Raw genomic sequence first — 13273 nt, 5'->3', positions numbered from 1 at the left:
AGAATAATCTAGAATGTCATTGTATGCTGTAGCGTTTAGATTTCCCTTCACTGGAACTAAGGAGCCTGAACCATGAAAAACAGCCCCAGACCATTATTCCTCCTCCACCAAACATTACAGTTGGCACTGTGCATTGGGGCAGGTAGAGTTCTCCTGGCATCCGACAAACCCTGATTCGTTCATCGGACTGCCAGATGGTGAAGCGTGATTCATCACTTCAGAGAACGCGTTTCCACTGCTCCAGAGTCCAATGGCGGTGAGCTTTACACCACTCCGGCCGACGCTTGGCATTGCGCATGGTGATCTTAGGCTTGTGTGCGGCTATGGAAACCCATTTCATGAAGCTCCAGACAAACAGTTCTTGTGCTGACGTTGCTTCCAGAAGCAGTTTGGAGTGTTGCAACCGAGGACAGACGATTTTGATGCTCTACACGCTTCAGCACTCGGCGGTCCCGTTCTGTGAGCTTGTGTGGCCGACCACTTCGGGGCTGAGCAGCTGTTGCTCCTAGACATTTCCACATCCCAATAACAGCAATTACAGTTGACCAGGGCAGCTCTAGCAGGGCAGAAATTTGACGAACTGACTTGTTGGAAAGGTGGCATCCTATGACAGTGCCACCTTGAAAGTCACTGAGCTCTTCAGTAAGGCCATCCCCACTGCCAATGTTTGTCTATGTCAGCAATGGGTGTGGCTGAAATATCCAAATCCACTCATTTGAAGGGATGTCCACATACTTTTGGCAATGTAGTGTAGAACATCCCTACAAGTTAAGTACAACCAGTTTGTGTCTTTCTCAGTAAAACACACCCAGTGCAGCTCTCTGGGTTGTCAAACTACACCGGAATGATAGCAGGGAAAAGGATGGGAGACAGAAGACCAGGAAATAACATGTTTATTTTTCATCAACAACGGTGGTTTTCTTGTCGTGATGTGAACATATTTAAACGTTGATATGCAACTCTGAAATATACCAGCAAATGTTTTGACCTATAAAAGACGTAACTAATAATATAATAATAATATGCCATTTAGCAGACGCTTTTATCCAAAGCGACTTACAGTCATAGAACGTTCTAATCTAGGTATGACAACAGATAGAAAATGCTAACATCTAGTGTTGAAAGTGAAGTACTGCAAAACAGCAGGCTCCAGTTTTATATGCTGAAATACTGACCTCAATAAATAATTATATTGAGAGAGCGAACATTAATTCTATCTAGACACCGTTGCCCACAAAGAAATACACATAGAGTACCTCAGCCTAAACATCAGCACCACAGGTAACTTCCACAAGGCTATGAATGATCTGAGAGACAAGGCAAGAAGGGCCTTCTACGCCATCAAAATGAACATAAAATTAGACTCAGCCAGCTGGTGCTGGTCCTGGGCTCTGTTCACAAACCCAAACAGATCCCACAGAGCCCCAGGACAGCAACACAATTAGACCCAACCAAATCATGAGAAAACAAAAAGAGAATTACTTGACACATTGGAAATAATTAACAAAAAAAAACAGAGCAAAATAGAACGCTATTTGGCCCTAAACAGAGAGTACACAGTGGCAGAATACCTGACCACTGTGACTGACCCAAACTGAAGGAAATCTTTGACTATGTATAGACTCAGTGAGCATAGCCTTGCTATTGAGAGAGGCCGCCGTTGGCAGACCTGGATCGCAAGAGAAGACAGCAGCAACATGTGTTGACCTGCTGCCACAAGAGAAGGTCAACCAGTGGGTCAGAAACACCAGTGTAATATAACCTATATTTATCTGCATATCCACCCCCCCCCCCCCCGTCATTCGTACATTCTACTATATTCATTGTCAAAACACCTAGCTTATGTAACATTTTAAATGTTATACTAGTAACTAGTAACTAGTAATATCATATTTGAAACGCTGTTATTCTCTTGAAAGTTGTGTGTTTACTGTCAAAGGCTGATTGTCATTGTTTTGTTTGTTTCAACGTAAACACATTCCATGCCAATAAAGCCCCTTTCAATTGAATTGAGAGAGAGAGAGGTCGGTGTCAGTTGACATCTTGGATGACGTATCTAATGTCCAGTACCAGATTAGCCATTTCCACGGCAACCTGCAGAGCATTGAGTTTGGCTGTGAAGGAGTCCAGCACCCTGAGCTGTGGGGTAGGGGCAGTGTCCTTATCCACAACCAGGGGGACAGGACGAAAAGGGTACCTGGTGAACATAAAGTTTGTTTATTCAGTCACAAGATAACACAAGAGGACATGCACACATCCTCTTCTATATACTGCACCGGTACCCCCCTGTATATATAGCCTCCCTACTGTTATTTTATTTTACTTCTGCTCTTTTTTTCTCAACACTTTTTTGTTGTTGTCGTTTTATTTTACTTTTTTTATGAAAAAATAAATGCATTGTTGGTTAAGGGCTTGTAAGTAAGCATTTCACGGTAATGTCTACACCTGTTGTATTCGGCGCATGTGGCAAATAACATTTGATTTGATTTGATTTGATACATCACATACAATAACATACACCACACACAATAACATACATCACACACAATAACATACACCACATACAATAACATACATCACACACAATAACATACATCACACACAATAACATACATCACACACAATAACATACACCACATACATCACACACAATAACATACATCACACACAATAACATACACCACATACAATAACATACATCACACACAATAACATACATCACACACAATAACATACATCACACACAATAACATACATCACACACAATAACATACACCACACACAATAACATACACCACACACAATAACATACATCACACACAATAACATACACCACATACAATAACATACACCACACACAATAACATACATCACACACAATAACATACATCACACACAATAACATACATCACACACAATAACATACACCACACACAATAACATACATCACACACAATAACATACACCACATACAATAACATACACCACACACAATAACATACATCACACACAATAACATACATCACACACAATAACATACATCACACACAATAACATACAACACACACAATAACATACATCACACACAATAACATACATCACACACAATAACATACATCACACACAATAACATACATCACACACAATAACATACATCACACACAATAACATACATCACACACAATAACATACACCACACACAATAACATACATCACACACAATAACATACACCACATACAATAACATACACCACACACAATAACATACATCACACACAATAACATACATCACACACAATAACATACAACACACACAATAACATACATCACACACAATAACATACATCACACACAATAACATACATCACACACAATAACATACATCACACACAATAACATACATCACACACAATAACATACACCACATACATCACACACAATAACATACATCACACACAATAACATACATCACACACAATAACATACATCACACACAATAACATACACCACATACATCACACACAATAACATACATCACACACAATAACATACATCACACACAATAACATACATCACACACAATAACATACATCACACACAATAACATACATCACACACAATAAGATACATCACATACAATAACATACAACACATACAATAACATACACCACACACAATAACATACATCACACACAATAACATACATCACACACAATAACATACACCACACACAATAACATACATCACACACAATAACATACACCACATACATCACACACAATAACATACATCACACACAATAACATACATCACACACAATAACATACATCACACACAATAACATACATCACACACAATAACATACATCACACACAATAACATACATCACACACAATAACATACATCACACACAATAACATACACCACATACAATAACATACACCACACACAATAACATACATCACACACAATAACATACATCACACACAATAACATACATCACACACAATAACATACATCACACACAATAACATACATCACACACAATAACATACATCACACACAATAACATACATCACACACAATAACATACACCACACACAATAACATACACCACACACAATAACATACATCACACACAATAACATACATCACACACAATAACATACATCACACACAATAACATACATCACACACAATAACATACATCACACACAATAACATACATCACACACAATAACATACATCACACACAATAACATACATCACATACAATAACATACACCACATACAATAACATACAACACACACAATAACATACATCACACACAATAACATACATCACATACAATAACATACATCACACACAATAACATACATCACACACAATAACATACATCACACACAATAACATACACCACACACAATAACATACACCACATACAATAACATACACCACACACAATAACATACATCACACACAATAACATACACCACATACAATAACATACACCACACACAATAACATACATCACACACAATAACATACATCACACACAATAACATACATCACATACATCACACACAATAACATACATCACACACAATAACATACATCACATACAATAACATACACCACATACAATAACATACACCACACACAATAACATACATCACACACAATAACATACACCACATACAATAACATACACCACACACAATAACATACATCACACACAATAACATACATCACACACAATAACATACATCACATACATCACACACAATAACATACATCACACACAATAACATACATCACATACAATAACATACACCACATACAATAACATACATCACACACAATAACATACATCACACACAATAACATACATCACACACAATAACATACATCACACACAATAAGATACACCACACACAATAACATACATCACACACAATAACATACATCACACACAATAACATACATCACATACAATAACATACACCACATACAATAACATACACCACATACAATAACATACATCACACACAATAACATACACCACATACAATAACATACACCACACACAATAACATACATCACACACAATAACATACATCACACACAATAACATACATCACATACATCACACACAATAACATACATCACACACAATAACATACATCACATACAATAACATACACCACATACAATAACATACATCACACACAATAACATACATCACACACAATAACATACATCACACACAATAACATACATCACACACAATAAGATACACCACACACAATAACATACATCACACACAATAACATACATCACACACAATAACATACATCACATACAATAACATACACCACATACAATAACATACACCACATACAATAACATACATCACACACAATAACATACAATGCCCAACATCGACATATTAACGGATCTACGGTGGGTACCTGGTGTTGAGGGGGGTCCACTCCAGCTCCAGCCCAGGCCTGGCCCTCCTCTCCACCAGGCCACAGCCACAGGAGGCTGGCACCTCACCTCCATCGCCCCACTGGAGGCCCTCTCCCTGGGGCACAGACCAGTGGTGGGCGTGGGTCTGGTCTACGAGGCTGGTTCCTCCATCGTGCTCCAGGGCCAGGGCTACAGTCTCCAGGGAGGAGCAGAACCCGTTCAGTCCCAGTAGGTACTGAGACCGGGAGACTCCCAGGGATAACGCTGCCTCCGCTGCTTCAGTAGTGCCCTGTGATTGGATAACGTTAGATTTCAATCACTCAAAATCAGCGAACGTAATATAATAATAATATTACTATATATGACATTTAGCAGACCCTTTTATCCAAAGCGACTTAATCATTCGTGAATGTATTTTTCAGTGCGTAGCCCCAGCGGGAATTGAACCCTTGACGTTGTAAGCGCCATGCTCTACCAACTGAGCTACAGAGGACCAACATGAAATCAGTCATAAATATGAGTATTTCTGGATCAGTGTTATCGAGCAGTATGTAATTACAATGTTCTAAACCTTATTGGTTAACGGGGGGGGGGGGGTTCTAATAAGCTATATGGAATTGTTTTAAGAGGGTCATACCAAGGATAATTTAGCTAGTTGATTTTGAATTTTAAGACCCCTTGAAGTATCTAACAAAATGTGGAAAAAGTCAAGGGGTCTGAATACCTGCACGTTTACATGTATTTAACCCCTTATTTTTGGCACTAAACAGTCTCCATATAGACTTCCATTAATCTTTTCATCTGGTACCGGGGGACCTTCAGACGGGTCTTGTGAGGCCTGTGGACGTCCAAGAGCACAACAACCACCGATACGTACGTGTTGGTGAGAGTCTCACCTTTACACATATTAGTGTGTTTCTCAAACTGTTCGGACGCTACAGACAGGCGTTGGCAGATCGGCTGTACGGACTTCAGACGCGTCCCAAGACGACCGTGGTGTTGGTGAGAGTCTCATCTCTCCATAGAGGGGTCATGATAGTTTGGAGGCCGAACCGTTCGGACGCTACAGACGATTTTGTGAGAAGACTGATTTTCTGGACGTCTCATGGTCTGACAAATAATCGCTCCAGCTCTGTCACTTTCCACCGCAGATGCGGAAGTGTTACATCGGCGGTGGATTGAGACCCATCGAATGAAAAAATAAAATTATCCAACTTAAATTGACACATTTGTATGGGGATATTTGTATTATGCTAATTAGATTGCCGCAGGGGCGCAGACGTCGACCTTATGGGTGTTAATAACACTGATGCATTTATAAAGGCTTATGTGTCACACGTGCTAAGCTATAAGATGGAAGAATGGTGTCCTACAGATCTTGTTACGGACGTAGGCTGCCAGGTATAGTGTTATGAGAGATGTGATTGTGGTACAGATCTTGTTACGGACGTAGGCTGCCAGGTATAGTGTTATGTGAGATGTGATTGTGGTACAGACCTTGTTACGGACGTAGGCTGCCAGGTGTGTCTCAGTGCAACCTCCTCCCAGCAGAGCGACTGGGTCTCTCAGGGTCAGCCTCAACACATGCTCTGCCCTCTGACAGGCAGTCTGGAACATCACAGACACAGACAGATCATTGCCTCCAAGAAAAACCTAAATCAACATTCTAACATTATCTAAAACATGTGAGGAACTAGATTACACTTCTAAGACAGCAAAGGCCTGGAATACATTCAGAGTATAGGTAGGCTATACATGACTGTTGTTACATGACTGTTGTTACATGACTGTAGTTACTTGACTGTAGTTACTTGCCTGTTGTTACTTGACTGTAGTTACTTGCCTGTTGTTACTTGACTGTTGTTACTTGACTGTTGTTACTTTCCTGTTGTTACTTGACTGTTGTTACATGACTGTAGTTACTTGACTGTTGTTACTTGACTGTTGTTACTTTCCTGTAGTTACTTGACTGTAGTTACTTGACTGTAGTTACTTGACTGTTGTTACATGACTGTTGTTACTTGACTGTTGTTACTTGACTGTTGTTACTTGACTGCAGTTACTTGCCTGTTGTTACTTGCCTGTTGTTACTTGACTGTAGTTACTTGACTGTTGTTACTTGACTGTTGTTACTTGACTGTTGTTACTTGACTGTTGTTACTTGACTGTTGTTACTTGACTGTAGTTACTTGCCTGTTGTTACTTGCCTGTTGTTACTTGACTGTTGTTACTTGACTGTTGTTACTTGACTGTTGTTACTTGACTATTGTTACTTGACTGTTGTTACTTGACTGTTGTTACATGACTGTTGTTACTTGACTGTAGTTACTTGACTGTTGTTACTTGCCTGTTGTTACTTGACTGTTGTTACTTGACTGTTGTTACTTGCCTGTTGTTACTTGACTGTAGTTACTTGCCTGTTGTTACATGCCTGTTGTTACATGACTGTTGTTACATGACTGTTGTTACTTGACTGTTGTTACATGACTGTTGTTACTTGACTGTAGTTACTTGACTGTTGTTACTTGCCTGTTGTTACTTGACTGTTGTTACTTGACTGTTGTTACTTGACTGTTGTTACTTGACTGTAGTTACTTGCCTGTTGTTACATGCCTGTTGTTACATGCCTGTTGTTACATGACTGTTGTTACATGACTGTTGTTACTTGACTGTTGTTACATGACTGTTGTTACTTGACTGTAGTTACTTGACTGTTGTTACTTGCCTGTTGTTACTTGACTGTTGTTACTTGACTGTTGTTACTTGACTGTTGTTACTTGACTGTAGTTACTTGCCTGTTGTTACATGCCTGTTGTTACATGACTGTTGTTACATGACTGTTGTTACATGACTGTAGTTACTTGACTGTTGTTACTTGCCTGTTGTTACTTGACTGTTGTTACTTGACTGTTGTTACTTGACTGTTGTTACTTGACTGTTGTTACTAAGCCAGATGGATTGGTATTGAATACTATCTGAAAAGATGGGTGTCAGTGTTCCTACCTTCAGTTCATTGAGCATATGTAAAGGGGGCTAGCTTAGCGCTGCCTCCCTGAACAACCCTCTGACTGGGCTTAAACCAGGGTCAGCCCGCCTCCAATTCCATAGCACCGTTGGCAACATTTCAAGCTAGCTGTGGAGCGAGCTTACTTCACGTTCTTATCTCCGTTACACATAGAACAGAATAGGCTCAGCCTAGTCTACCTTCAGTTCGTTGAGCATGGTCTCGTTCCTGTGGAAGAGGACCATAGTGCAGACAGCTGGTGCTGGTTCCTGAGGGGGAAGGAGGTGCAGCATCTCTCTGGATCCAATGGTCCTGACACAGCAGCCTTTCACCTGGCCATAGGCCTCAGGAGGGATAGGGGTCTGGTACAAAGCCACTGCTTGAGCACCTGGAACAGAAGGAGAGATGAAAACCGGTGCTTTCTTGAATCTAGTTGGATTATATTTAGCGTCTTTAGGTCCATTAAAAGCGCTGTATAAAACCCATATTATATATACATACATATACCCGTATTATCACAAAATAGAAAATAGGCCCCTAAATGTATTCTATTCTCAACATGAACCTACCTACTACAAAATACAAAAATATATCTATGCTGGGTAAAAGCATTACCGACAACTACAGTTTATTACATTACCTGTCATTTGAACAATGGGCTCGATGACTGCAATGCCGAGTCTCTCTATGACCAGGACCCCGTGCCTCCGGAGGTAATGCTGCAGTACAGGGTGTATCACTCTCTGACACATAAACACCTCCACCTGGTCCGTAACGGCCTGCTCGCCCAGCCTCAGTAACTGATCCAGGATCAGCTCTTCTGGGTCAGGGGCTCCACGGTGCACCTTTCAAGACCAAGTGTTTAATAACACCCACGTGGCAGTCATAGACATTGAAAATGCATGGATATTGCATTGATATAAACAGACAAAGAAAACATTCAAGTTAAAACGCGTTTTTGAATAAAATCCTTGACAATATGTACATTTATGTTTTGGGGACACTAAAAGATTGCATTTAGTGGCAAAGGTAAGGTATACCATTACCTCCAGGGTCTCCACTCCGAGCTCAGATAGATCCCCTGAGAGAGACACCGTGAACAGGGCCAGTCGGAAGGGACCGGGCCCCCGTCTGGTTCTCTCCGAGTCTGTGGGGTGAAGCTGCATGTCTGGGGCATTCACCAGCAGACCTGGAAACACGGCAGAGTCTAGCACAAAGTGTCCCTCGCTGGAGACGGTCACAGTCCTACCGAGACGGACTCTGTCTGGGGAGCCCCGGGTGTCACCACAGGGGACAGTCAGTAGAAAGGCATGGACAGCCAACGTGCTGATATGCTGTTGCTCTCTCTCAGTCAACACACAAGCAGGTTTGCTAGAGATTACACTCCTGGCTAGTGTCACCAAGGTCTGGCAGCTGTTGAAATCGACATTCACTTTACAGCCACAGTCCTCCTGGTTGAGGAAACTGGTGCAAACCCCCAATAGTTGTTTGTTGATTTTGATCGCAACACTTGGTCTCAAGCCAGACTTCTGAACATGGTCAATGAGGGAAAGACAGAGGATGCCAGTGTACAGACCACAGTCACTGAACCGAGACAGGTGATTTAGGATGGAGGCAGTTATGAGTTTGAGTAATGGCTCCGATGAGGAGACAGCTTGAAGTAGGGATGTAGAGGTGGATGTGGTCAGGACGTGTCCGCCAACGTTGTTATGGACTTGCTTCAGTCTACCATTGGGTCCGAAACAAGAGGTGAGGATCTGCCTCATCAGTGTCATCTTCCGACAGACTTCACTCATGCTCAGTGGGCTGTCTGTACACACAGACGACGCTTTCTTGGTAACTCGAGACATAGTTATTTATTATTTCATGCACAAATCATTGGAGCTGAAGACACAAGACGAGAAGCCATCCAAATGAAAACTTAATTGTTGCATAGCTAGCCAGCGTTAGCTAGCTACTATAATAGCACACATTCTGATCAATTCGGGTGTGATTTTGCTCGATTACAAATGTTTACCCCACCCTTTGGTATTGCTACATATAGCCTTGGACTTTTGTCTTTAACTCACATTTTAGAGCTGCGAAACAGCAACAGTGCGTTACTGTCTTTGACTGTTTCAGGTATATTGAAAAATGCCTGATTACAATACAATATATTACGTTGATTAAATCCTATTACTCAGAAATGACTGTACCTATACTCGGTGAAATGTGTATTATAATAGTGTATGAATTATTCTATTAGTTGTCAATGGTGAAATGTGTATTTTCCTGGAGGTTATTTGATGAGAAACACAGGCTTCTCTTGGACAGCCAAACCATTTCCATGACAGCTTAGACCCGCTATGGGGTCCTAAAAGTCACGTGATACATTTTCAAAACATTCGGCGGAAAATGGTCGTTACTAGTTACCACAGCCACAAAGTCATAATTAGGGCTAAACCCTGCCTATTTCTACAATTAATATTTTTCTAATCTGATTTTAAACCTAACCCTAACCACAATGCTAACCGTATGCCTAACCCTAACCTTTGTTTTAATTTTTACGTTATAGCCCATTTTTACTTTGTGGCTGTGGTAACTAGTGACGGAAAATGAGTTGATATGCAGGTATTCAATTAAAGTAGCTAGAGGAATTAGCTAACGTTACAGCTCGTCCTGAAGTCCGAGGATTGCATAACAGTCGGTTTCTTGCTTGCAAGCTACGGTAAATTCAACAAACACGTCTTACAAGCTACCTAACGTTAACTAGTTTAGCTTGTATGTTATGTTCAGCAAGCAAAGTTTTGTAGCTAACGTTAGCCCCAAACGCAACTACAGTAAGTTATTACTCTGTTAAAATAAGTATTGCAATTACTATCCGTTATTCCATAGCTGGATATCTAATGAATGCTAGCTATTGTGACTCAAGCAAAAACCACAGTTAGGCTACTTAGTGATTTCTCCACCAGGTCACATAAACCATTGTCATCTTTATGAAGGCATATGGTGGCAAATCTAAAGAACATTAAATGTTTGTTTCAGGTCGTAGTTAACGTTACTACAATTAGCCACAGCTAGCTACCGCAACAAGAATGTCTCCTCACAAGTTTGTTGTCAAGGTAAGTGGAAAGACCCTGAACACCCTACACCAGGGCTGACCCAACCCTCTTCCTGGAGATCTACTGTCCTGTAGGTTTTCAGTCCAACCCTAATTTAACATATCTGATTCAGCTAGTTAAGGTCTTGTTGAGCAGCTAATAAGTAGAATCAGGTGTGTTTTAAATTAGAGTTGGACTGAAAACCCACAGGATGGTATATCTCCAGGAAGAGGTTTGGGCAGCCCTGCCCAACACCATAAACAGGTGGACTAAAGTTGTTTTTTTCATCTGACTGTTATATCTTTGTCTTGGGGTAACTGATAATAAGCTAGTTTATTCTGTAATGTTTGATGCATTCGATGATCGGATGTGGTCTTTGTAATTCGGGATCCTTGGGACATCCCTACTCCATTGAAGTTGACATTTTAAAATGGTTAAAGACATGCTCCAGAACTTTGGCAACTACTAAGCAGTGGCGGTTGGTGCCGTTCAAGATTAGGGAGGACGATAAAAATGAATAAATGAGTATGGCTTTATTTCTATTATAGCATATTGGATGACTGTCATTCATATTCCATTCACCCAGCTCAATGTAACATCGATGGGTTTAGGCTGCAACATGATACTTGAATTTGCCCTATACCCATCAAAAGGCTGCTACAACCTAGCCTACAAATGAAAGTTTATAATGTAGGTGCACAGGTCGAGAGACAAGTTGGAGTAATCAAGGTGGCAGACAGTGACACATTCAATACCACCTTGCACACTCTTCCCTGCATCTAGCTGATCTGGGGTGTAATCATTAGTCCAAACAGTTGCGAAAACATTCCTTTTTGCAACTAAAACGAGAGTTTCTATTGGACAAATTCAGGTATGTCCCTCACCATTTCGTTGCGTTTGCTTCCGTTTAGGAAACATTTTGCAACAGAATTGGCGGAATGAATACACTCCTGATCACACAGTTCACTTTTAATAGCAGCCACGTACAGCCTCATCACTTGCTCGTTGTATAATTCCTTCCTACATGCTCTCCTCCTCTTTCCCTTCGCTTGTGGACTTCAGTGCACAACAAATAAAATAAAATTGTATTTGTCACATGCTTTGTAGACAACAGGTGTAGGCTAACAGTGAAATGCTTACTTATGGGTTATTTTCTAACAATACACAGTTAAAAATAAAAATAGTGACACAAAAAATAAATACACTGAATATACAGTGGGGAGAACAAGTATTTGATACACTGCCGATTTTGTAGGTCTTCCTACTTACAAAGCATTTAGAGGTCTGTAATTTTTATCATAGGTACACTTCAACTGTGAGAGACGGAATCTAAAACAAAAATCCAGAAAATCACATTGTATGATTTTTAAGTAATTAATTTGCATTATATTGCATGACATAAGTATTTGATGCATCAGAAAAGCAGAACTTAATATTTGGTACAGAAACCTTTGTTTGCAATTACAGAGATCATACGTTTCCTGTAGGTCTTGACCAGGTTTGCACACACTGCAGCAGGGATTTTGGCCCACTCCTCCATACAGACCTTCTCCAGATCCTTCAGGTTTCGGGGCTGTCGCTGGGCAATACGGACTTTCAGCTCCCTCCAAAGATTTTCTATTGGGTTCAGGTCTGGAGACTGACTAGGCCACTCCAGGACCTTGAGATGCTTCTTACGGAGCCACTCCTTAGTTGCCCTGGCTGTGTGTTTCGGGT

The 13273-nt window shown here is 40.6% G+C and overlaps 1 protein-coding gene across 1 annotated transcript; it reads right to left on the bottom strand.

The window, feature by feature from the left end:
• Positions 1-875: 875 nt before the first annotated feature.
• Positions 876-10591, bottom strand: mkks (MKKS centrosomal shuttling protein). Its single transcript, XM_084155771.1, has 6 exons — positions 9524-10591; positions 9118-9322; positions 8678-8865; positions 6971-7081; positions 5473-5762; positions 876-2197 (listed from the first exon to the last, which is right to left on the bottom strand). Exons 1-6 carry the CDS (start codon positions 10325-10327, stop codon positions 2032-2034), a joined length of 1764 nt encoding a protein of 587 aa, XP_084011897.1. The 5' UTR covers positions 10328-10591; the 3' UTR covers positions 876-2031.
• Between the last annotated feature and the right edge of the window lie 2682 nt (positions 10592-13273).

Source organism: Coregonus lavaretus, assembly GCF_964263955.1.
Source record: "Coregonus lavaretus genome assembly, chromosome: 1".
NCBI lineage: Eukaryota > Metazoa > Chordata > Actinopteri > Salmoniformes > Salmonidae > Coregonus > Coregonus lavaretus.
Note: the sequence above shows the minus strand (reverse complement) of the source record. Positions and strands in the feature narration are given on the sequence as shown.